At 46.2% G+C, this 27,274-nt stretch overlaps 1 protein-coding gene across 1 annotated transcript in view; it reads right to left on the bottom strand.

The window, feature by feature from the left end:
- IRS2 (insulin receptor substrate 2) overlaps positions 1-8,512 on the bottom strand; it is a 31,119-nt gene extending 22,607 nt beyond the window's left edge. The window contains exon 1 of the mRNA XM_032151311.2: positions 4,500-8,512. Within this exon, the coding sequence (XP_032007202.1) occupies positions 4,500-8,502 (4,003 nt within the window). The 5' untranslated portion in view covers positions 8,503-8,512. The remainder of the gene's footprint in view (positions 1-4,499) is intronic.
- Positions 8,513-27,274: the final 18,762 nt, after the last annotated feature.

Genomic DNA, 27,274 nt, shown 5'->3' on the forward strand with positions numbered 1-27,274 from the left:
CACTGCACTCCAGCCTGGTGACGGAGCGAGACTCCATCTCAAAAAAAAAAAAAAAAAAAAAAAAAAAAACAACGAGTAGTCAAACAACCTCAGGGTTCTGTTTTTCTTTCAATGCATTCGGCATTAAGAGGTGATTTTTAAAATGTATATTTTAATTATACATTTTCATCTTGTCAACATTTCTTAATATAAAAACAAGCCAAAAAAGGTAATCAGAAGTTCAGTCTTAATATAGTTTCAGGATTACCATACTGTTTTCCCTAATTGTTACTTTACTATGTAATTTAGAACACCACTTTGTTACAATCTGTTCATAAATATCTAGGAACAGATCTTAAGTTACATAAAGGGGGAAAACAGCGGCTCTTGGGAGCCTGGAGTGGAACTAGCAATGAAGCAGTAAAGGTAAGCAATTGTTAAGGTGCTCGCTCCATTTTCAGACTACGCTGTTACTGTTTGTTTCAATTTAAGAGTACCCATTTACAAAAGTGTCTTTCCTGTATACATTCATGGTTTCAAAGTAATAAGTATCAACATTTGGATTTATTAGCATCTTCCTTTAGGAGAGCTTAAAATACTCTGGATGTTTATGATCTCATTTACCTTCCAGCGGCCTTGTGACACAGAAAGGGGAGGATTATAATTACCCCCATTTTACAGACGGGGAAAGTGAGAAGGAAGGCTTAAGTGGCTCGCCCATAGACACACAATGACTCATTAAGACCAGCAACTAGAAACCTGGCTTCCTGATTCCTGGTTTAGTGTTCCACATACTATGCTTCCTTCTATGAAGTACTATTTTTGTAAAGGTTTCTCTTTCAATAAAGGAAACAGAACAAGTCATGTGACTTTCATTCACGAAAGCCCGTGTGTGTTTTCATTAGCACCTTAGTTGTCTGCTCCTGCGAATAGGGCAGCAGTAGTGCACGCTATTATCTTATTATGGCCAGAGCCAGCCAACTAAAGCAAACTAGCACCCGCCACAGCAAACAGAAAGCTTGTGTGGTTTGTCAATCATCTCACTGGATTTCTGAATTTAGGAAAATTCTCTGCTTTACGACTTCAAAAGGCAAAACTTTTCAACACAAATCGTGATTTTTTTGTCCCTTTGTAAACATATCTCTTATCATTCTTTCCCCTTAAGAAAAGATAGTCCTTTTATTCAACAAAATTTAAATATGGATACTTTCAGTGGTAATTCTGATCTAATCTGTCTTATACATACATACATATATATATATATACCAATTTTAGAATAAAATCCCTAAAATCACTAAAGAGGAATACTAAAACAGCAAATTTTATGGCATTCATCAATCTACCATCCTAACACAAAAATATATAAAGTTAATTTTAAAAATCAGTTTTAAAGCACAGGAAATTCAGTAGGGTATTTCCAATTCCCAAACAACAACAAAACCTAATAAATTGGTTAGAGTTTTCCACATGCACACACACCAAAAACACATGATAAGTAACCTTAACCTGCCCTCAAATAAGATGCATAATTTAGAGTTTGCTCTGGACTAATAAAAACAGATGTACCTGAGATATACTTGTTAATTGGCTCTTGCACTGAAATCCCACCCCCATTCACAATAATTCTACTGTAAACAACTGCCAGACATGGCTGGAACCTTACCTCTCTGCTATCACTTATGCAGATACCAAACATTACCCACGTAACCCCAATTATTCTGCATCAGCATCACTAACGAGGTCTTCCCATGCAGAACAGGAGGAGCTCAGGGTGGAAACACAGGCCACTTCTAAGAGCCAGGCAGGACAGGGGGCCGCCCAGGAAGTGCTTTCTCTATTTCATCTTCAAAGAAATGCTTTGCAAGTCTGCCTTCTACAAATCATTTCCTCAAAGGACACTTATCTACAGTGAACTCTGTATTTATGAGCGTCACAAACAAATTTCTAGTGCATGTGCGAGTTAAATAAAAGTGGATATTTATCCCAAGTTCCTAAATGTTTCCTTTCTGTCTCAAAGGACCACAACTTTGGTGCTACGTGGACTAAGGTGACACTAGCCTTTCCTATTCTGCTGTTCTCTGTGTTCAACTTACTTTACTAGAAACCCAATGGGGCAGATATTTCTTTTTTTTAAAATGTCATTTGGCATGGTGGACTGACCGCAGTTGTCTATTTTGATTTAAAAGAGTCCTTTTACTTCTTAGAAGAGGGTTCATCATGATACCCACACAAACTTCGGACAAACAGCAGCCCCAATGATCTCTCATCTTTGTTCAGCAGCTACAGAACACAGGCTTCTGTCTGGACTTCAGAATCAAGAATCCTATGGGCTGAAAGGAATTTTAGGCAGGTGGGAAATCTTAAACAAAAGCTCAATCCAGTCTCTAAATAAACTTATCTCTTAGAGTTCAACATTTTCACTAGCCTGAAAAGGGCATTATTTCCTATTTGGACCCCATTTCTGAATGTATCAGCTTCATCAGAAAGGTCTTGCGTCCCTCCAGGCCTGGAGGCACAAATTCTAGCTTACGGCCCCTGCTATGGCAGAGCCCACTGCTGGGGCCCCAGCTCCACCCAGTCCAGGTTTGCCCCATCAGCTCCACCGAAAGCAGGAAAAGGTGTTATGTTCTTAGGCTGTTTTCTGATTAGAATCAGATTTGGGCAAGATGTAATTTACTTTCATGTTCACTCTGGCATATATCCATTTGTGCAGACCATAAACGTGTGTTTTTCCCCACTCAATTATACTGCTGCTGCTGCTGCTGCTGCTGTGTTTATAATGGTCTGTGTCTTATAAGGCAGCTAATCCTTCAACTTTCTGACACACTAGCAATAGTGTATAAGTAACTCCAACCAAAGTGACCTTCAGCTGAGAATCACTGTTCACGGGATACATTCTGGCGACTTCCAATGATTTAATTGGATGCTGAAGCACCACACTCCTGATAATTCTCTGTGACTCTTTTCATCTTCTAGTATACGGTTTTAATAAAGGAAATAGCTTTTCTCTATTACACTAGAATAACAGGGTGTTCACCCCACAGCTATAATTTTAAATCCCATGGACCGACAGTCCTAAGTATACTATAAAACAGAGACTGGATTTAGATGGCACTAAACTGGTCTATTTAAGAACAAAAGGCTGTGAATCTCCAGCCCACCTTGATCCTCATCTTATGACCCTTGAAGACTGTTTACACCTTAGGCTCACTTCTAATCCAGCGTCCAAATTTTACTACATGTTTCACTGTTCCCACAAAGCCTCTATCCTGCTAGGAACCCTACAAAGAAAACAGCTACAAAATTAAATAAAGTCTCCCGAATTGAGCATTCACCTTTCCCTCTCATCTCCCCCACCCCAAACACCATTCAAAGTTTAGACAGCCAGAATGCACCACCAGCTGCAAAGTCAGCTCAGCTCTCTCTCCTCATGGATATTTGATTAGAACGGGAAGAACAATACCAGGCACTCTCCTATCCAATTGTTCTTGAAAAGACCTGTGTTTTTTTGTCTTTCTCTTGTTTTCTCCAAAGCACTGATTGTAAATCCTGGCTGCACATTCAGATCATCTGGACAACTCTGAAAAATGCCCGTCCCTGCCTCCTAGCCATCTCATGTTTCACTTCAATGGGTCCGGGGTGAGGCCCAATAGGTAATTTTTCAGTCCTCCCCAGGTGAGTCTCACCTGAGGCAGGGTCCTCACAGGGTGGTCCCCCGGCCAGCAGCATCGGCATTATGTGGAGACTCACTAGAAATGCACAGCCTGGGCCGCGCCCCAAAGCTACAGCATCGGAAACTGCGGGGTTAACACAGGCCAGAGATCCATGTTTCAGCAAAGCCGCCAGGTAACTCCCACATATGCTCAAGTTGAACACCACCGCATTAGGCTCTGTGCAGCCTTACCGTTTCACCCCTTCAGAGAAAAACAATGCCTCTGATGGAAAAGCTCCTACAGTTTATGTGTAAAATAGAAATGGTTAACTGTCGCTATTAGCAGCCATCAAAATGGATGCTCATTTCTTAAATGACTTTCAGGTCTGAACCTTCAAGCTCACCAAGAATCAGGCGGAGCCCAGCTCCAGGAACACAGGGAAAGGTGAAAGCTGCGGCTGAGGGCAGCGGTCCCGACCCGAGGTCCTTCCAGAAGAACGGACCCACGCACCCAGATGAAGACAGTCGGGTGCCCCGCGGCCTCTGGTGTGGCCGGTCTGGGAGAACTTCCACTGTGTTAAGGGACAGGGGGCTGTGGGACGCACAGAATGGGTGAATGGGTGGGGCCTCAAAAAATCTGTCTCCCTCCCACGCGGAAAACGTCACATTCAACTCAAAGACGAATGTTCCTGGCAAGTTCGCTGAGGGAAGAGAACAAGGCAGCCCGCAGAAAAACAAAACAAGGAGCCAGAGCCAGGCTGTTGGCTTCTGGGTCAAGGTCCCCAAAAAGTGAGAGCAGTGAAACCCAAGAAGCTCCCTCACCGCCCCACCCCTCCTTCCCGCCAGACGCCAAGGCAAAGGGCCTCACCTTTCACGATGGTGGCCTCCTTCAAGTGGTGGGACAAGAAGTCAATGCTGGCGTAGGTGTTGGCAGGGGGCAGGGCACCGGGACCCGGCCCCCCGCACCCGCCGCCGGTGCTGCCGACGCCCACAGCGCTGATGAGACCCCCGAGGCTTCGGGTCCGACCCCAGGAGCTCTTGTCTCCCGGCTGAGGAAGCGGCGGCGGCGGCGGCTGCGGCTGCGGCTGGGGTGGCAGCCCGGGCTCCTCCCTCACGTCGATGGCGATGTAGTTGAGACCATTCTGGAAGCCGGCAGAGGTCTCTCTGCGCATTGGCGATCCACCGCTCCCAGGACAACCGATCAAGCCCCCGGGCTGACCCGGGGTCCACGGCCGGCCCTGCGGTGCCAAAGGGGGCGCCGGGAGCGCCGGCTGCAACTGTCGGGGGGAGGTGGGCGGCTCGTCGCCCCCTCCAGGGCCGACACCCACACCGCCCTCGCTGCTTTTCCTGAGAGAGACATTTTCTACGGAGGCCGAGTTGTGGCGCTTGGGGTTGTGGGCGAAGGACGGGGACACGGGGGTGACCGTCGTGGTGGAGGAGAAGGTCTCGGAACTGTGGCGGCGGCGGCCCCCCTGCGGGTCTGCGCGGATGACCTTGGCGCCGCGGTGGGGGTCCGGGGGCTGGCTGGCCTGCAGGAAGGCCTCGACCCCTGACACCTGCTCCATGAGGCTCAGCCTCTTCACGCCCGACGTCGGGCTGGCCATGCGGGCAGCTTCTGGCTTCGGGGGGGCCGCGATGGGTTGCGGCGGGGTGGCGGCCACACCAAAAGCCATCTCGGTGTAGTCACCATTGTCCCCGGTGTCCGAGGACGACAATGAGGCGGCGCCCGGGCCCTGGGCAGTGGCAGCGGCCGAGGCGGGGGGCAGGCGGTACAGCTCCCCCGGGGGCGGCGGCGGTGGCGGCGGCTGCAGGGACGACGACGGGGACGCGGACGGACGCGGGGGCAGCGGCGGATACGGGGAGGCCTCGGGGGACAGGAGGCCGTCCAAAGAGCCCACGGGGTGGCCGCTCGGGGCGCCCGGTTTAGGAGACTTGGGGGAGCTGAAGTCGAGGTTCATGTAGTCGGAGAGCGGAGAGCGCTGCCGGCTGTCGCTGCTGGTGCCCGGGGTGCCTGAGCCCAGCGACGAGGCCGGGCTGCTGGCGGACAAGAGCGAGGAGGACGAGGCCGCCGACGCCAGCAGGGGAGGCGCGGGCGGCGACAGGCGGGCCCCGGACTCGCCGAAGTCGATGTTGATGTACTCGCCGGGGCTCTTGGGCTCCGGCGGCAGTGGGTACTCGTGCATGCTGGGCAGGCTGGGCAGCCCCTCCAGGGACAGGCGCGTGGGCCGCACCGCCCGGCCGCGCTGGCCCAAGAAGCCCTCCGGGCGGCCGCCGCCTAGGCCGCCGCTGGGCCGCACGGGCGAAGGCACTACGGGGTGAGGGGGCTGCGTGGGGCCGGCCCCTGGCGTGGCCTGAGGCTCCAGCCGCTCCTCCTCCAGGATGCGCCCCACCGGGGAGCTCATGAGCACGTACTGGTCGCTGTCCGCGCCACAGGTGTACGGGGCCTTGTAGGAGCGCGGCAAGGAGCTGTAGCAGCAGCCGGGAACGCCCCTGAGCGGCTCCCCGCCGGCGTGCAGGGCTGCGGAGAAGAAGTCGGGCGGGGTGCCCGTGGTGACCGCGTCGCTGGGGGACACGTTGAGGTAGTCCCCGTTGGGCAGCAGCTTGCCATCTGCATGCTCCATGGACAGCTTGGAGCCGCACCACATGCGCATGTACCCACTGTCCTCGGGGGAGCTCTCGGCGGGCGAGCTGGCCTTGTAGCCACTCCCGCTCGCCGGGAATGTCCTGCCCCCCGCAGAGGTGGGCGCTGGCCCCGCAGGCCCCGCAGGGGGCACGGCGGCGGCGGCGGCGGCCCTGGGTTGCAAGATCTGCTTGGGGGCGGACACGCTGGCGGGGCTCATGGGCATGTAGTCGTCGCTCCTGCAGCTGCCGCTCCCACTGCCCGCGAGGGCCGCGCCGGGCGTCATGGGCATGTAGCCGTCGTCTGCGCCCAGGTTGCTGCTGGAGCTCCTGTGGGAGCCGATCTCGATGTCTCCGTAGTCCTCTGGGTAGGGGTGGTAGGCCACCTTGGGAGAGGACGCGGGGCAGGACGGGCAGAGGCGGCCCGCGCTGCCCGAGAAGGTGGCCCGCATCAGGGTGTACTCATCCAGCGAGGCCGAGGAGGGCTGGGGCACCGGCCGCTGCCGGGCCGGTGTGGTCAGGGAGTAGGTCCTCTTGCGCAGCCCTCGGTCCAGGTCCTGGGCCGCGTCCCCCGAGACCCGGCGGTAGGGGCGGCCACAGTGGCTCAGGGGCCTGTCCATGGTCATGTACCCGTAGAACTCACCGCCGCCGCCGCCGTCTCGGGCTGGGGGCGTCTCTGCGATTGACTCGGGCGTGTTGCTTCGGTGACTGCAGAAGGCGCGCAGGTCGCCTGGGCTGGAGCCGTACTCGTCCAGGGACATGAAGCCGGGGTCGCTGGGGGAGCCCGAGGCGGAGGCGCTGCCGCTGGAGGGCCGCTGGCCGGGGCCGTGGTGCAGCGGATGCGGCAGGGGCGGGTGCGGGCCGGGCGGCGGCGGGTAGGAGCCCGAGCCGTGGCCGCTGCTGGACGACAGGGAGCCGGGGCTGGTGGCGGCGGGCGGCGAGTGCGCCACGGGCATTGACATGGAGCGGCTGTGCTGCAGCGCGCCCCCTGCCGGCAGCAGCGCCACCTTGCTCCCGCGGCCGCCGCAGCCGCCGCTCAGGGTGTGCGAGCGGCTCAGGGGCGCGCGCACCGGCCCGGGGCTCAGGGGGCTCCCAGACACCGACACCGGCCTGGCGCCCGCGGCCGCCGCCCCCGCCGCCGCGCCGCCGTCGCCCTCGCTGGCGGTGCGCACCCGGCACGAGCTGCACTTGGCCGCCGGCGGGGTGGCGGCCAGGCTGTCGGTGCGCGAGCGGCGCACCAGGCCTGTCTGGCTAGGGGGCAGGTTGACCAGGTGGTGGTGGCGGCGCGCGCCGGGGACGCTGATGGGGTGTGTGGCCGACGACCCCGACGACTGGCTCTTGCTGCGCGGCCGGAACTCGAAGAGCTCCTTGAGCGCCTTCATGGCCTCCAGGATGGTCTCGTGGATGTTCTGCGCCACCACCGAGTCGTCCGCCTGCATCCACAGCTCGCCGGGGCCTGTGACGGCTGAGCGGCCCACCTCGATGAAAAAGAAGCTGTCCGAGTGGCCGCAGCGGCGGATGTTCATGAGCTGCAGCGTCACCGACGGCTGCTCGCAGTTGAGCTTCACGAAGCCGATGGTGCGCGCCGACAGGCACAGACGGTACACGCCTGTCAAGTTCTTGCTCTGGCCCAGACCCTTGGGCTTCAGGTTCACCTGCCACACCTCGCGGTAGGCGGCCGTGGCGGGCGCCACCAGCCCGTAGCTGTCCTCGGCCCCGGCGGCGCCGGCAGAGCCGCCCAGGGCGCCGGGCAGGGAGGCGCTGCAGGACGCGGCGGGCGCGGCGGTGGGGGGCGCGTCTCCGGCGGCCGCGCGGCCCTCGCTGACCAGGTCGGTGAGCGCGCGGTACCAGCCCTCCTGCTCCTGCTCGTTCTCGGCGGCCACGGCGAAGTACTCGTCCTTGGTGTAGAGGGCGATCAGGTACTTGTGCTTGGCGTCGGCGCGCTTGTTGATGTTCAGGCAGCAGTCGAGCGCGATCACCCGCTTCGGCGCGCCTGCCTTGCTCCGCCACTTTTTCTCGCTCTCGTAGTACTCGAGCCGCGGCGGCTGCGGCGCCGACCCCCCGCCCGCCGTCGCCTCGTCGCCGCCCGCGCCGGGCCCGCGCAGCACGAAGAAGCGCTTGTGGCCGTGCTTCTGCTTGCGCAGGTAGCCGCACTTGCGCACGCTGTGGTTGTTGTTGTTGTTGTTGTTGTTGAGGTTGGGGCCGTCTCCGCTCGCCGGCCCGGGCGGCCCGTGCCGCGGCGGGCTCGCCATCGCGGGCGCTTCAGGCCGCGCCGCCCGGGCCCGGCGCCCAGGGGCTGGGGCGAGGGGCGGAGGGGGCGCGGGCGGGGGCGGCTCCCTCCCACCCTTGCGCCCGGCCGCCCGCCCGAGCACGCGTCCCTCGGGCCCAGGCGGTGGGGAAGGTCCAGGGAGGCCCGCGGGGGCCAGCACCGCTCGGCGGCGCCGCGCCCTCCGCGCTCCGGGGCTCCCGAGGATGCCCGGCGCGGGCGGTGGCCGCCCCCCGCCCCGGCTGTCTGCGGCCGCTGCCTCCTCGGGCTCTCGGGCGGCGCCGGGGGACGCGCTGGCTGGGCCGGGAGTCGGGGTCCCCGAGCCGCGGGGCCGAGCCTAAGGAGCGCGCGGCCGCACCGGGGCTGCTGCCGCCGCGTCGCGCTCCGGGGAGCCGGGGTGCGCCCGGGCGCTCGGGGTCCGCGCCGCCGCCGGGACTGGTGCTGCTGCTGGTGCTGCTGCTGCTGCTGCCAACGGCGACCCGGGCTCGTCGCGGTCCCCGCCGCACAGTGAGTAACACATCGCGCACCGAGTGACTGAACTAAGAAGAGCAAAACAACATGTGACTCGGCGTTACGCAGGCACACACGGCGCGGCCGCCCCGCCCCGCTGCCTCGCATTGGCGCCGCGCCCCCCGACGGACGGCGCGCTCGGCCAATCGGCGCGGCGCTCGCGGGGGCGGGCCGCGCGCCCCCGCCCCGCCCCCCTTTCTCCCGGGGCCGCGTTTCCCGCCGTCCCCTCACCCTCCCGCGGAGGCCCCGGCCGGGCCGGGCGGGGTGGGGGCGGCCCCGGCCTCATTAATCAGCGGCTTGTTGTGGATGCCGGCGGAGGAGATGCCACCCAGGGCGGGAAAAGGGGCGCGGAAGAGGGGCGGGGCGGGCCACGGCGCGCAGGGCCCTTCCCTCCCGCCTCGGACTCAATTAATTGGGCTTGAGCTTCCGCCGGGGAGGGGGCGCCGGGCGGGGCCGCGGCTGGGCGGGGCGGGGGATCGGGATCGGCTGTGGGGGCTGCGGCCTTGCAGGGGAAGCATGGGCGGCGAGCCGGGCCGTGCTCTCGGGGCGCGGGGTCCCCATTTTGGGCGAGGGCGGCCTCTCCCGCGCTCGGGGTGGGCGCGCCCCCTCCCCGTCCCCCGTCCCCCGTCCCCGTCTCCGTCCCCGTCCCCCGCAGCCGCGAAGCGCGGGGAGGTTCCAGGGCCCGCGGCCGCGGGTTCGCGAGCCCCGCGCTCCAGATCGAGAGCGGCGCGCGCCCTTCCCTGGAGGACAGCGAGGCTGCGAGGGGCGCGGAGGGGGCGCCCGTGTCCCACCCTCTCGCGGGCGCTTTACGGGGCGTCCTCTGCGCCATTCACTTGTCAGCTTCTCGGGAAGTTGAAATCGCGTTTGGGAGGTAATAGGAGAAAGAGATCGGGGACGGCAGGCGGAGAAAGTGCGGTTTCCATAGCGCCGGGGAGAGGGCGGACCCGCGAGCCAGCGGCCCCTGAGCCGGGAGACCGCGCGGGCGTCTCTCCAGCCCCCGCAGGAGCGCCCCCTTCCTTCCGCAGGGGCGTCCTCTCCCTCCACCGCTACAGGAGCACCCCTTTCCTTCTACAGGGGCTTCCTCTCCCCCTCCGAGGCAGGAGCCCCCCTTCCTTCCACAGGGGCGTCCTCTCCCCCTCCGAGGCAGGAGCCCCCTTTCCTTCCACAGGGACGTCCTCTCCCCCTCCGAGGCAGGAGCGCCCCTTTTCCCCCCACAGGAGCGCCCTCCCCACCCCAGGAGCGCCCTGCGCCCAGCAGACGGGCAGGTGGGCGGGCGTCCACTACCTGTGTGCGCGGTGCGGGTGGTGATGGCCGAGTTGGAGATGCCCTTGGAGAACGGCTTCGAATTCTTACATCTACTGGGCTTTTGTGAGTTTCAAAGCCTATAGCAAATAAGCACCCCGGCAATTTACATCTCCTCAATGACCAAGTCAGGGTGAGGTGAGGGCTTCCTGCGTTCAGATCCCAGCGAGCTCCCCGATCCTGCGCAGCGAAGAAAGCTCAACAAAACAGGCTTTGGCTGTTTATTTTATTTTTTTAAAATTGTGCCTTCATGAAATAATTTACAGCAATAATTTATCTTATAATATTGGTTATTGTTTTTAAGTCCCAGATGTTTACTTTTGGATGTCCTCTGTAATTCATAGAAGTATTTTAAAAGTAATAAAATCTTAATCTAAGAGAAAATAAGTGTAATTTTGAAAGGGTGATATATATTTTAATATATTTTTGTAGCATGTGACTTGAAGATTGTGTTGGCTAATTTTATGTGCCAAGAGAGCCCTGACTAGTACAAAGATTATAGCGTTTTTATTTTTAGCATGTATACAGTTAGGATTATTGATCAGTAGCCTGAATTTGGGAAGAATAATCATTGTGGCAAATATCACACGGTGTGCCTCAAAGAGGTGTGTTTAAAGTTGATCTTCCATTTTTAAATCATACCTTAAAAAAATAATACCTTAAGAAATGCCATTTTAAGTCTGTGCACCTATCTGTGCATGTGTGTGTGTTTGTTTATATAATAGATTGTGTATATATAGGTATGTGTGTATGATTGTGTGTGTTGGGGGCACCACCTTTATGAACATTACGCTTCGGCGTTCTTTTTAGATCTTGTTACCTTTTTTTATGTGCACAAATGTTGCCTAGCAATATGTCTACTCAAGAAAGATGAAGGGATTCTTATCTTGGAGCTTGAAGAAAATGTGGTGTAGTTTTATTGACTTTGTGATCACTTACATCCCACTTTTATGAGGATGTAAATGGGCCACCTCTATGTTCCTGTATGTTGCCAGCCATCAGTAGACAATGCTAAAGGAACCACCACTTTTAAACATCATGTCGTGGTTTCTTCTGAGAAAGTATATTTTGCAATCTTTTTCTTTTTCATTTTGACTTTTAATATGAAGTTGCATTTTCATATCCGTGTTGAACATTTACTTGCTGTGCCTGTCACACGTTAGCAAGTGTCATCGTTTCCTGTTTGCTTGTTTCTTGGGGCCATCCTAGTGTTAAAGGCCAGTGTTTTTAAGGTGTCAGCAGCTCTGGATTGGCAGTTAGCACTTTTCCCATGTACTGCCTCAGTTACCAGACTGGGGACAAAAGAGAGAAGGTTAAAGAATTATCACCTATGTCCGTGGTGATCTGTCATAGAGAGTGTAAATTTCCTACAGCAAACTGGAAATTAATTGCAATTCTGCAATTAGAACCTCTAAATACAAATATGGGTGACACAATTTCAATTCTCATTGAGAGTCAGCCCATGAAACAAACCAACAGTAAGGAACTGTGTAATTGGAAGTATCCCAGTCCTCTTCCTCAAGCGAGGAGCTTGTTTTCTTTCTGCCTTTATATTGCCAGATAAGCTATTTATTTATTTAAAGCTTGTTCTACACCTTGTGATTTTCCAACTGTTCTTCCATACTTTTTCAGCAAAAGTCAGCTAATAACATCTGCCAACATGCTCTGCACGCAGGACTGGCTGGGGCTGGCATGGCCTCTTGCCAGCAAACAGCCTGGTTGAAATTTTTTCTCATGATTCAAGATCTTTCCTTGGAAGCTTTCTTTCCTTTCACAGCTAATAAAATAGCCATATCTTTCAGCAGGGAGTTTTCTCTGTTTGTTTGTTTTTTCTATTTTTAACAGAATCATATACAATAATGATTATTTTATTAGAAGTCTTCTGAAATAAGTACTTTTCAAGAAAGAATCAATTATATAAAAGTGTAGAGATTTTAAAATGTTACAGGTTCACAATACAAATACTAGTAGCACTACCAGTAATGAACATCACTAATTCTTTTCTTTGTTTCATATAAGAAAGGCAAGTATGGGAGGAGAAAGTTGAATAGCATTTTATTGCTTGTGAAATTTTCTTTCTTTTTTTAGTTCTTTGCCCTGTAGGTGTTTGACAGTATTTTGTATTTAGGTGAACTCAATCTAAAAACTAAGCAGATTAAGTGGAATGCTATATAACTAGTTAGAATAGCTTTAATTTAAAAGGTATTTTAAGAGGGAAAGATTTTAAACTTCACAAGTTTCTGTCAAAGGATATATTTAATCTTTAAAATGAGTGGCACCATTTCATTTTATTAGATAATGTTGTTCAGTAGCTCATTTGAGAAATTCCATTCCTCTGATGAATGAACCGTGGACAGACTTTTCCTCATCTAGGATTTATAAGGAGACTTCTTGCACTTTACCAGCAAATTTATTTGCTAATGTTTCAACTGAAATTTCACAAGAGTTTTGTAACATGCTAACTCTGTGTATGTGCAACAGAATGACTTACATGAGAGAATATAACTGCTGTTTGGATCATTTGCTATGTATGGCATTGCAAACATTTGAAGTATCAGGATTTGTTAAAGGAATTGATCAGCCCCTTGGAAATTATAAAGGCTTTCTACTTGTGTGTTTATTATTCTTGTTAAAAATATGGATCAGTCTCTTTCCTAAATGTTCACTTGATGAGGGAGGATTTTCTAAAATAAATTATTAATGTGCATATATGATAGAACAAACTACTATAACTTTTTAAAAGTCTATCAATTGAATTAATACTGTTTAGAAAAATATGTTGTAGGTACAACTGCAGCTAATCCAGTATTCTCAACATTTTTTCATTGTAAATATAATTATGTTGAAGAAATACATAAATGCCTAATTAAAAAGTGATTGCGGTTAGGAGTTTAAAATATTTATTAATATGCCTCTGGATTTTGTTGTGTTTGAATTTTGAGAATGTGTTTCTAGATTTCAGAAGCAACACAAGCTTTTTTTTCCCAGAAGGCTTCCTATTATTGAAATGGAAATTACACATTAATGACTGCATAACACTAGTAGATATTTTTAAAATGCAAGAGTATCTTCTTAGATCATTACTTTTCCTTGGAATGCTTGGCCCCTGTAATATAATACACCTGTAATATAATATAATATTTTGCATGATGAAATTGATGTCCTGTGTGTTGCTTCATGTTGCTATCCTAGCTGCCGATTAAAACTTTTTTTTTTCATGCCAGAGCAGAACAAAATTGTCTGCTTCTCGATCTGCACATCATAAGCAGATGACATTAAAAATGTCTGTAAGATGACACAGCTATATTTTCTGGGAGAGGGCGGGAGGATGCTCAGCGAGGGTGGCCCGGAGTGTCCTTGTACAGAGTACAGATGTTATGAAGTGGGGAAGATCAGCCTGTGTTCATTGATTCACCTATTGATTCCAGGAGCAAGCTCATCCTGTTTTATACACTGCTCAGGAGGTAAACAGGAGGAAGGGAGCCAGCCTGCTTTTTTGCCACATGCTCTGCTGTTTGGTAGAACTGTATTATAGTCAGAAACCTTCCACTTTTCTGCAGTTGTTTGCATGCTGTTTCCAAGGCTAGCGCTCTGAGTCTGTTTTCTAGGGTTGTTTTGAAATTCAACCTAAAGATAAGAGAGGAAATGTGACCCTCTCTTGTGAATGCTGCCACCAACTGGCAATGTTTCTTCCCAAGGCAGATTCAGGGTTCTGGCGTGAGTTGTCACAAATACAGTGGTGGTTGCTTTGAGAGAAAGGTGCTTACAACCTGACATAAATTTGCTTTACATGAATCTTTAAGGAAATTAATAGAAGTAAGATTAAACAAAGAAATTTTGATAGTGAGTGACTAAGAGCAATATCAGATGACAAATGAGGAAAGAGAACATTAATAAGTGCAATAATTTATTTTTTATGGTTGAATTAAGTATCAAGCAAATATGTTCACATTTTCTAATGCAGTTTATATCCCAATTTGCATAGTTACTTATGCAGTTTAATAGAAATGTATATCACTGCCCACTTAAGAGTTTAGAATACTAGCCAATAAAATAAAAACAAGAATCTAAATTCAGTATTATTTTAGAATGTTTACCTAATCAAAAATAAGTTATAATCAAGATTTGCTTATCTGGCAAGCAAAGTTTTTTTAATTGTATTTCTCCCCTACATTGACCTTTAAGTCTCAAATTCTTTTTAGGATAAGCCAAAGTCATCTTGAAAGATATTGAAAAGCAAAATTTGAAAAAGTAAGATAGGAAAGAAAACATACTCTGAAAATGACACATAACAAAAAAGTATTTTAAAAACATAAATAACAAATGGCAATAAGCATCAAATGTCACTATCTTTTTGATTGCATAAAATTATTTGAACTTACGTACTCATTACTAATTTGGCAATTCTAAATTAACAAGTTACACCTTCCTTAACTGCTTTATTCTCAATCTTTAGGCATTGCAAATAGAAGATATTCAAGTTAGTCAAAGTGTTTAGAGCTGTTATTCAATAGAGTGAAGGGATCTGAAAACTTGACTTATTTGCTACTGAATGTGTTGTTGAGGTACTTTTATGGATGAAAAAAAGTTGATAAATAAAATAGCAACAATAGTAATAGCTTGTGAGAGTAGTTTGTCAGTGTACTCACAACGATCATGAATTTGACGCTTACCAGCATGAGGGATAAATAAAAAAATATAATATGTAGCTACTATAAAGATACGATTATGACACAACTGAGAATTGAGCTAAAGGCCTTTTAATTCTCCTTTCGAGTAATCTTTACCAACCTGTCCTCTGAGCCTCCATGTATATGCTATGTTTAAGAACAATGATTAGCTATTTACACATGAATTTTCCATTTTTCCTTGTTTAAAACACTTCTGTCACACAAATAATATTAACTAAACTAAAGTGACTTGAGGGAGTATGGATTAATGAGGTTCACAAGAAAATAAATAAAGCAACAACTTGTGAAATTTAGGGCAGATGCCATTTATTGCCATTTCCCGCTGACTGTTAAGTGGAGATTTCAGTTCAGATAAACACATTCTAAGAATTACTACTGAAAGTGTAAACATCAGCCTGCATTTTAATACTTGCTGGTTCTTTAGTAAAAGTTTCGAATGTCAGCCCAAGGTTGTCTTGCTAAAAGAGAAAAAAAAAATAGGAATTATATATTGAAAACATCTTAAAGTTATATTTTATACTACAAAGATTTCCTTTTAGGTAGTAAAAGTGAGAATTTAAAAACATGATTCTCACTGCCACTAAAAGCACACAGAAAATAAAATACATAATTTTGAGACTTGATACTTACCTGTTTTATTTTGATAAACTTGTACCTAGTTTTAAAGTTTCTTCACACTAAAAGTACACCACAATTTCAAAATGGCACCCTTGTCTCTCACAATATAAACTTTAAAGGAAATTAATATCTACATCATTTTGCTTTGTTCTTTTAAATATCATCATGTTTTAGTTACAGAATAATGCAAAAGTGGACTCACCCTTTATTGCGAAGGTGCATTTATGGCTTTTTCAATTCTGAATATAAAAATCAGCAAACATTGTTACTAAAAATGTGCTAAATATTTGTTAGGCCTCAAACGTATACTAAGAATTACCCAGAACATAGGTCTTTGCCCCATTAGCTTTCTATCTAAGTAATAAGGCACTATTTTCCTCAAATATTTCTTTCCTCACATATTTTTTTCTTGTGTCTTTTGTTACAATATTGCCACACATAATTTGAAGATAAAAATTGCCATGTATTATAACCATCATCTGGCTTTTTTTTTTTTTAACATTCTTAGTGCTTAATTTTAATGTCCAGTGCTGCAATTTTAGCTTCTTCTTACTAATGGTATATAGTAGAGAAAGTGACTTTTGTCTTTGAGCTGAGGAAGTTTCACAAAGTATCAAATATCACATCAGATAACATATTCAGGGAAATTCCAAGAAAAAGTGATATAAAGATAGGGTAAGAAGATAAGAATGGGCCAGGTGCAGTGGCTCATGCCTGTAATCCTAGCACTTTGGGAGAGCGAGGCGGGAGGATCACAAGGTCAAGACATCGAGACCATCCTGGCCAACATGGTGAAACCTCACCTCTACTACAAATACAAAAATTAGCTGGGTGTGGTGGCGTGCACCTGTAGTCCCAGCTACTCGGGAGGCTGAGGCAGGAGAATCACTTGAACCCGGGAGGCAGAGGTTACAGTGGGCCGAGATCGTGCCACTGCACTCCAGCCTGGCAACAGAGCGAGATTCCATCTCTTAAAAAAAAAAAAAAAAAAAAAAAGAATGGAACTCTATCTTCGTTACATAGATTTATCCTCTGATTGAAATTATGTTTGCAGTTAGAAGACACGAGGTAAATGAAAACAAGTAGAAGAGAAATTGAGGCAACCTTTGTTTTAATGTATCAATGTTAAATGTTAACATTTAAATTGATTTGTAAGTGATCCAGAGAGGTGTTTTCAGTGTGCCAGCTTCAGTGAGGCCTGCAGCACATCCACCTGTGACGTTAACTGTCTTCTAATGTGCTTCCACAGAGAGTGTCATGCGTGTCATTCAATTCTTAGTGTGCAGGCACAAACTCACAAGTCTACATGTTTAAGGAGACTGCATCCCCTGTCATTCATTTCCAAATGTTTCTTAAGTATAGTTAAACTATTTACCAATTGTCTCACTGTTTTCCATTGGGTCTTTTTTCCTTTAAGTTCTTAAACAAGTTCGTTTTTCTAGTTTCTAAGTGGTATTTGCAATCTCTAGCTAATTTCGTAAGAGGGAAAAACGCTTTTTTATCTCCTCGTGTTTCTTCACTGGATGGTGTTCCTGGTCATGGTTAGATAGTAATTTCAAACATAATAAGGCATAATTAAAACATTTTAGTGATAATAACCAAGGGCCATTGACAAATATGGCACAGCCACTAAAAAACAGTTAGGGGTGCTTCAACTCAGTGCTTGCTTACAAGTTATCAGCTGAACATTTCACAGGAAATGAAGATAGTAAATAAAGTCTCTAAATTTCATTTCACAGAAATTAGTTTTAATGAGTCAAACAGTAATTCTATTTCTTTTATTTTTAGGTTGCCTCCTTTAAAAGGTACTGTTTTAGACTCTTGACACTGCCTGGGTCCATAGTGTGAGGAACTATCTGTGTGGTAGAGAATAATACTCAATAGATGTAGTTACATAGTTATGCTATGTGGTGGTAAATTCATTCTAACCCAATAAAATGTTGGATTCTGTCAAATCTATCAACGTGTCTTAAGCATCTACTTTGTACTAGACACTGTTTGATGCTGTGGACATCAAAATGCAAACCGACCACAACCACTCAGCTGTGTCTGCTGGGAAAGGCCCTCCTCCGTGCATCTCTCCTGCTCCCACGCCTCTTAGTGGGTCAGTGAAATAGGCAAGACCCTGGCTTCGCTTTACTCAAGCCTTTTCTAGGGGTTGTGCTTGCAGCAAACCACACTAAAAGGTGAGGCCGCATTCCAGAACAAAGAGCAGGCCTGCTTGTTTCCTGCTACAAAAATGGTAGATTACCCAAGCCCTTTGTGTCAGCCGGAACACAGCCCACTGCAGGCGTGGCATCCAAAAGGCCCCGCCCTGTTGCCGCGTGCTGCCCGGGAAGCAAGAGGAATAGAGGCAAGTCATGCCGCTTTCTGTGCCATGAGTCTCTGACCGGAAAGGCTTACATCCTCTGCCAGCATCCACCTGACGGTGACGGGCTAACATTACTTTCTAAGAGAAGGGGAGTAAAATCTCAGACCCTGACAGTGGAAGCTCACAAACCAGTGGGAGGTGGAGAACCTACATGCACATAGCCAAATCAAAAGGTCAGTTGTATTTAGTATAGAAATAAATCTAGATACAAGGGACAAAGCATATTATAAAGCTGGCAGTTTATTTCATTGGAGGATAAGAGATTATTCAGTAAATGGAGTTGGCAGAACCAGAAAATATACCTGTAGACACATAAAAGTTACATGCCTGTCTCCTTTCACTAAAATGTCAGGTGAAGCAAAAAATTAAATATTAAAACATGAAACCATAAAACCTAGTAGAAAAATAAAGAAATATCGATAAACTTGACTTTCTAAAATAGGATTCTGTAGGGGGAAAACAGTAAAAACAAAACAAAAACAGTAAAAGCAAAGTGAAAATACAAGCTGGAAGGAAATTGCAGCCAGTATCATAGATGAAGTGCTAATGATGCTTATTTAATACTTTAAAAGAGCGCTATAAAAAATAAGAAATGAAAAACATTCTAAAAATGGGTGAATGACCTGAATACAAATTTCACAATAATGAAAATTAATGCAAGAAAGGCTTAAATGTATGAAAGGTTGCTTAACCTTTCTTGTAATAAGATGAATGCAAATTAAAACCACAATGTGGTAGAATAGTTCACCTATCAGATTGGCACAGATCAAGAAGTTTGATAACACGGTGTGTTTGCCAGAATGTTGGGAAACAGGTTCCCACCCAAGGCTGCTGGTGGTACAAACTGAACAACATCTATGCAATTTGGCTGTATCTATCAAAACGACAAATGTCTTATGTTCCTTGACCCACAATCTAATTTCCAGGAATTACTCATGTGGATGGGAAATGACTTCTTTATAAGGGAGTTCATTGCATTATTGTTAGGAATAGAAACTTATATACATGCTCATTACAGTATTGTCTTGTAATGGCAAAGGTTTGAATACTGTGCAACTGTAACACAAACGAGGCAGCTCTGTTTATACTGACCCAGAATAATATTTGACTGTATAATGTGAGGTAGGAAAACAAGCTTCAGAACAGTGAGTATAGTATAGTACAACCGTTTTTTTTATTTTTAAAATATGTGGGTATGTGCACAGATACCTACTGCAAGTGACCTCACAAATATGGCAATGTGAGGAGCCAACCTGGCTTCCTGGGGAAGGGACGGGTGGGGGAGAGGACTCACATTTCATCGTGTTACTTTTTGGACTTTCCGAATTTTGTAGCACAAGTATGTATTAAATATTTAACAGTGTAAAAATAATTGACTTTAATTTCTAAAGGCTCAGTAGCGCTTGGTGATGATTTGGGGGTGGGGGAGGAAGGGAGGACCTTCAGTGTCCTGTACTGTCACTGGTTGATGACAAGGTCTTCTCCTGAGATGGGGGAGGGAGAGTTAAGAGATTTATTTTGGACACACGAGGTTGGACATAATAGAAATCTGAGAGAAGATGTTGGATAGACTGTTGGAGAGGCTTGGAATGGAGATATTAATTTGGGATTCATGGGCATCTAGCTGCATTTAAGTCCCTGGGATTTGCCAAAAGTGACTTTGAGAGATGAGATAGAGAGGAGCACCTGGGATTGGACCCAACTACTCTAACATTTAGAAGTCACGGACAGAAAGGTAATCTAGCAGAGAAAACGCAATGAAGGGGCACAGACTAACTGGCTGAAGAACCACGGGAGTGGACAGCAGAGAGCATTGCAGCAGGGACCGGCCAGCTGGGGGTAACGAGGATGAGTGGTCCAGGTAGGGGACCTGGTGACACGGGAGCCGTGTTGATCTAGTGTGTGGTTTCCTGGTGTGAGGAAGAGGGGAATGCAGCCTGGAGAAGGCATGACAGATGGGGCAGGATCCATGAGAATGAACTTTCAATAAATGAAGTCTTTGCATTATGAATTCAAACTACTATTTGGCAGAAACATTGGAGAACGAGAAGAATCCCAAGGAAACTCCAGGGGCAAAATAACCATTATCCTCCAGGAGCAGAAGAGTCAGTGTCCCCAGGATGCAGCCAGCTTTCAGGAAAGGCTGAGACTCAGAAAGCATGGGAGTGGTGTTGCAATGGAAAGGACACTTGAGAGAAGACATTGGAAGTGTTTGGGAGGAAAAGGAGTGAAAAAGGGCTGGGTGAAAGGAAAACATCAGTTAGGATAACCCCATGGGAGAAAGTGGATAGCTCTAAGGGCTTCTACTGTGGGCAGAAATATGACACATGGTAGGTTGAGTTGTTTGTTTCGTTTTGTTTTGAGATTGAGTCTCACTCTGTCATCCAGGCTGGAGTGCAGTGGCACAATCTCGGCTCACTGCAACCTCTGCCTCCCAGGTTCAAGCAGTTCTCCTGCCTCAGCCCCTGAGTAGCTAGGACTATAGGCGTGCACCACCACACCCAGCTAATTTTTATTGTATTTTTAGTAGAGATGGGGTTTCACCATGTTGGCCGAGTTGGTCTTGAACTCCTGACCTCAAGCAATCCACCCGCCTCAGCCTCCCAAAGTACTGGGATTGCAGGCGTGAGCCATCGTACCCGGCCGGTAGGTTGTGTTTTAATGGTATCTGTGAAGATGCAAGTTCAGCTGTGGCCTGGAAGTGTGGCCTGGCATCTGAGAGGAGCACTGCAGACCCCCTTTTCTGTGTTGCTTGCATTGGCATCCATGGTGAGTGCAGCAATAGCTGTCATCAGTGAGCAGAGAGGCTCCAGCCAGGGGCCCTGTGGTGCCTACAGGGAGAGGCAGAGATCTGGGTGTGTCCAGGTTTCTTCTGCTTGAGTCAAAACCCCTGGGAGCCCAGGTATGAAACCCTAGGGGCTTCTATCGTGTCTGGATGGTGGGTCTTCATCATTCCTCTTAATCTCATGGTTTTCTTGCAAAGCTGAGAAGCCCCATTATGGGCTTTTCCCCAAATTGAATGTTATCTTGCAACGTCTCTTTAGCTTTGCATTTTTGGAACATGGATCAGAATCTTTCCTTTTCTTGACTCCCTTTCTAGCAGCTTGTTAGAATGCATTCATGTAGCAACTGGGAATGAATGTGACACATTTACATTTAACACCTCCCTTCCAATGACTTCAGCTCAGACCTTTCCAGAGATTTCTCCATTAGAGGACTGTTAGATGCCACCAGACGTGTGAGACCAAATGATGTTGGCATTATCTTGGAATAGAGACGGAGACTGGGGTCTGGCCTTTCTTCTGGTCCTCAGTCCTGCAGGCTGTCCTTTCTCCACTGCACCTCCTCAAGGAGCATTCCTGGTGGCCTCTGGAACCTGCCCTGGGTGTGTTCTGATTCACTCTCTATGCTTGATAGGCTTTCTCAAAGAACCAGCTGCATCATAAATGCTCAACACACTCTTTTCAGGATTGTTCTTCTATGTTTTTAGATTACACTTTTATATAATTTTTTTCTGGTTAAATACTTTTTGTGTGGCTACTGAAAGGTTCACATAAATTAACACATTGAAGACCTTTGAAAGCTCCTGCCTGGCACAGTAGACACAGCCAGTACATATTGGCTATGATCATTTGTGTTCTGTATCAGATTGGTTTACAGGCCACAAAGATGGGGCCCTACGGATCCTCTCTGTTCAAGCAGTGAAGAGCTGGTATCTGAGGATAAAAGAAGCTTGTTTTGTAATGACGTGGAAATCTCAGAGGTTGTGATGGAGTGAATGACCTAGAATGGAGAAGAGCAAAGCATGTTGGGTGCAGGGAGGTGGAAAAGGGAGTATAGGAAGGGGGAAGAGGGGGCCCAGCTGGCCTCCAGGTTTCTGGAAGTACCAATCCTAGAGTCTCTTGGTGAAGGGAGTTGGCCAAGGCAAGGAAACCTGAGCCCTTTGTGAAGGAGTCAGAGGAGGTTTATGACTAAAAAATGACAAATTATGCCGTATTATGTATTCTGAACAAATATGTATAAATACATGATTTAGATAAATTAGGTATTTATTAAATATTTCAAGATTTGGTTCCAGAAGAGTACAATTTGTCTCTTGACCATTGCTAGAGGGAAAAAAATGGGTAAAGCCAAGCAAAGAAAGCTGAAGGTTTTTAGAGGAAAAAAAAAATCTAGTTTTGCAGCAAAGAGGATTAATCTGTAAAATCTCATCTTATAGATGTGCTACTATAGTAATCTAGAATTTGTTTCTTCTAATTCTTCATTTCCCAACAGTATCAAGATGAAGTGTGTAATCTTTAGAACTAGAGAGAAGTCTGTTTGCATCTGCAGGGTTAATGCGGAGAGGGAGGTGAGAGGTGATTCTAGCCATACTTGGTCACTTGAATAAAACCACCTATTCCCATGGCTTTCTGTTTAGGGAGTAGAAAACCCTCATTTCAATGAAATCAGTGTTTTTCATAATTGGAAGTGTGCCTTCCAAGAGCTAATGGCATGTAATGGAAATGAATTATCCCTTGCTACCTACTTGCTTCCTAAACTCATATTTTACTGTGTAAGGATATTTATATTAATTTAGGAAATTTATATCTAAGCAGGGATTTCCCTTGAACGAATGAAACAATATGCATCCTGGCAAGGTGGAAAATGTTTTCAATTTGCATTTTGTTGTTTGGAGGCCTATTTAATTCAATGCAATCTTCTTTATTCAGTGATATCTATTAAACATCAACGTATTAAAAATCTACCACTAGAAAGTACTAATTGTCATCGAATGGCATATTTTAAAATGAATAATTTTATGTTATGGTAATGCTGCCTGAAAAATATAATAGAACTGCCATGATTAAGACATTATGTCTACACAGAGAAGGTTAAAATAATAATACCATAACTACTGTCCTTTTATAAATAAACAAATAAAAACATAATATTTATTCCAATATTTATTCCATTCTTATTTCAAAAGATGAAACAGAAAGAAAGTGGAAGATAGTAGTGGAGAAAATGGAAAAAAGGACGAGAAGGGACAGACATGCCAAGCTCCAGCATTGCAAAGTTAGGGGAAAGAGGGTGGCCACGTTGTGCCTATAACCCTACAAGATGACAAAAATTCTTGCTAGCGAATTGACAACGCTTCTTTCTGAAGGTAGCTTTGGGCAAAAAGGTGCTGTTTTGAGCTTTTACCCTGAATCACCTGGGGTGTACTTGAAAAGAAGGCATTTTGCCAATGCATTAAAAGTGTCTGAGTGAAAGCTGCCACTTGATTGTCCTAAGAGACTTTTAACCCCAGCCACATAATTATTTCATAACAAACGATCAGGAACATTTCTTTTCCCCATCAGTTTCCCAGACTACCTCATAGCACATGCGTGATACAATGTGTGATTTTGCAGCCTTCCATGTAACATCAGAGTCCTAAAGAGACGGACTTGAAGAGACTCATGGTGATTTCAATTGCATTTTGAAATGCCACACATATTCTATGAGATGTCATCGATCTCTTAAAACATGATTTTTAATGGCTGCATACCATTCTTCCACCCCATTGTACCATGATTCATTTAACCACCTCTTAATACTTGCTTCGTTTTTGGTGTTTCTAATTTCTTGCAAATAAAAATTTAACTGCCCTTGCTAATGATTATTTGGGAGGTGATTCTTACCTCGATACATAGGTCACCATCTATCCAATTGTGCAGCTGGAAACCTGGAAATCATTCTTGCAATAGTTTTCATCCCCAACCCCAATCCATTGCCAAATTCTGCCAATTTTCTATTCTTAGTATCTCTCAAGCTTATTCACTTCTTTCCACCCCTCATAAATATTTTTGTCCTAATATTTTTGAATTCCTTATTGGTTCAGCAATATACTAGGTATTTATTATCTTTTTTTTCACACCTACCCATTGTTACTCTTCTTCCAATTTTCCTCTCAAATTTTTGATGAAATTCAGTTTATTTCCCTTAAGAACTTTTATTTTTTACTTATTGGATTTTTATATTGTGCAACATAGTATACCCATACAAAAAGATATTTAAAATATATGTAAGTTATAAATAATAATACTTTAAAATTGGCATAGTCAAGCCTAAGAAGTAGGACATTACCAATATTTTGAAGTCCACTGACTAGCCTTATCACGATCTGAAATTTTGTGATTATTATCCTTTGGCTGTCTTCATGATTTTACCAGATACGTATGTAAACATTTTGCATTGTACTTAAGTTTAAGCATTATACAAATATTATCATCCTATTAATATTCTTCTGCAACTTGCTCAAAATTATGGTTTTATTATTGAGATATAACTTAGATACCATAAAAATGTACAACTTAGTATTTTTTAGTATAATCACGAGGCTGTGAAATTGTCATCACAATGTAAGTCTGGAACATCTTCATCACACCAAAAAGAAACCTCAAGAAACTCTGTGCCCACAGCAGTCACTTTTGAGTTCCCCTCCCTTCACCCCGGAGGCCACAAGTCTTCCTTGTGTCCCTGTTCATCGTTATGTTTTTGAGAGAAATGTATTATGATTTCTGAAGTCACAGTTCATCTTTTTCAGTTGTAATAAATATATAACTGTTTTTCACTTCTGCCAATAGAAATTTAGGTTATTTGTAGTTGTTTTTAAAATTTCTATTTGAACATGATTCGTTTTTTTAAAAAGTATGTTTCACAATTACGTACATTTTAACAATTAATGTGCCTTTTAACAATTATTATTATTATTATTATTATTTTTTGAGACGGAGTCTCGCTCTGTTGCCCAGGCTGGAGTGCAGTGGTGCAATCTCGGCTCACTGCAAGCTCCGACTCCCAGGTTCACACCATTCTCCTGCCTCAGCCTCCTGAGTAGCTGGGACTACAGGCGCCCGCCACCACGCCTGGCTAATTTTTTGTATTTTTAGTAGAGACAGGGTTTCACCGCGTAGGCCAGGATGGTCTCGATCTCCTGACCTCGTGATCTGCCCACCTCGGCCTTCCAAAGTGCTGGGATTACAGGCGTGAGCCACCGCGCCCAACCTTAACAATTATTTATGCATACATATATATGCATACATATATATTCTTAGGCGCACTGTTTTGGACAGAGGAATAGAATTGCCAGTGTTAATTCTGTCCACCTTTAATTTTAATGCATAATAAAAATCATTTTCTAAAGTGAGTGTACAAATTGAAAATTCCACCAATAAGGTATCATTATCATTTACAATTTTTCCCATTGGATTGTAGGCATTGTTTATATATGCCATGTGTTAATCTTTTATAAAAATCGATTTGTCAAATTTATTACTTGCTTTTTATTTTCTTTATGTTTTCTTTTGAATGGACATCAATTTTAAATTTTAACTGAGTGAAATTTATTAAGTTTCCCTTTTGAGTTTTGTGCCTTTTTCATTTTGTTTTAATTTTTTTCTCTATCGCCAAATTTTCAAGTATTTACTCCTGTATTTCCTTTCTCTCTCTCTTTTTTTTTTAGCTTTAATTCACCTGCATTATATGTTTGTGCATGGTGTCTGATAGTGGCTCAATTTCAGGTTTTTTTTTTAATTGTTTCCGAGGCGTGTTTCAAATATTTGACTTTTTCCCACTGCTCTGAATAGCGCTTCTCAGGTTTGCATAGCGAGTCTCCAGGCATGAGTCAGCCTCTGTGCCCTCTGTTCTTTTCCCCTGATGTTCTTTTTGCTTCTTCTTATGCCAATACCACACTGTCTCAATTACTATATTTTATTAACAAATCTCACTTTCTGGTAGACCATTTCCTTCACCTACTTCTTCACTTTCCTTCAGGAATGTCTTGGATATTTGTAACTCTTTCCCTTATGACTTAGCATCAGCTTGACAACTTTAATAAACCTTGTTAGGACTGAGATAAAATTAGAAAGACTGGACATCTTTAAGGTATTGAGTTCTCCTAGCCAGGAATGTGGCACATTTCCCTATTTCTTTAGGGAATTGTAAAATGTCTTTTCATAAAGTTTTATAATTTTCCCCCTAGAGATCTTTAAAATATTTTGTTAGATTTATTCCTAGCACCTTATATATTTTGTTACTCTTGTAAAAGGTATCCTTCTTTTTTTTTTTTTTTTTTTTTAAGAGACGGAGTCTCGCTCTGTCGCCCAGGCTGGATTGCAGTGGCACGATCTCCGCTCACTGCAAGCTCCGCCTCCTGGGTTTGCGCCATTCTCCTGCCTCAGCCTCCCTAGTAGCTGGGACTGCAGGCGCCTGCCACCACACCTGGCTAATTTTTGTATTTTTTTTAGTAGAGACGGGGTTTCACCACTTTAGCCAGCATGGTCTTGATCTCCTGACCTCGTGATCCGCCCGCCTTGGCCTCCCAAAGTGCTGGGATTACAGGCGTGAGCCACCGCGCCCGGCCAGTATCCATTTTTAAAAATGGATTGGGTATAGAAATAAAATCAAGTTTTAATTTAGCTTATATCTGATAATTTTGTTAAACCCTCATTAATTTTAATGCTTTAAAGATGTTTGGAGGGAAATATTTTATAAATACACAAATAATACCATTTTATGTGTCGCTTACAGATTTTCTCATCTTACTGAACTGGCTAGAGCCACCAACGTATGGTGTAAAAGCACCCTTGTTTTAATCCTTTTTGAAAGGGAATGTTCCAGATTCTACCATTTGGTACCATGTTTGCGCTAAGATTTTGGTAGGTTCAATTTTTTTCAGTTTAAAGAAGTTCTCCCCTAGCCCATTATGCCAAAGATTTTAAGCTGAATGGATATAAAAATTAATCAAATATTTTTTAGTGCCTGCTGAGGTGATCTTAGGCCCTTCTAGTTTGATTTATAAGTAGGGCTAACTACATTAATTGATTTTTCAATGTTAAACAAAATTTACATTTCTGGAATAGATTTAGCTTGGTCGTTCTTTAACTTTGGGTTCCCCTAAAAAATGACCTTGAGAGAAGGGCTCAGCGTCTGATAGTTCCAGCATCTGGCTGTGGAGCTGTGTGGCTGAGTCATCATCTGTTGGTTTGTTTGCTGACTTCCAACCTTTGTGCCTAGATATTGAAGTCACCTTCTCTCCCTTTGAAGGGCAGAGACTTGTGTGTGTGTGTTTGTCCTTTCACTCAGCATGGCTCTTAGAGTTTCTGGCTGCATGAGAAGGTCCAGGGAAACTCTCCCCTTTCAAGAGCCCTCCAGGTTGTCTTCTGCCTTTTGGGGCTACTGAAACCACAGCACAAGGTGTAGGGAAATTACCAGGTTCCCCCAGAACGGTCATTCCTTGC

The sequence above is a fragment of the Hylobates moloch genome, unplaced genomic scaffold, assembly GCF_009828535.3.
Source record: "Hylobates moloch isolate HMO894 unplaced genomic scaffold, HMol_V3 SCAFFOLD_4, whole genome shotgun sequence".
Classification (NCBI taxonomy): Eukaryota; Metazoa; Chordata; class Mammalia; order Primates; family Hylobatidae; genus Hylobates; species Hylobates moloch.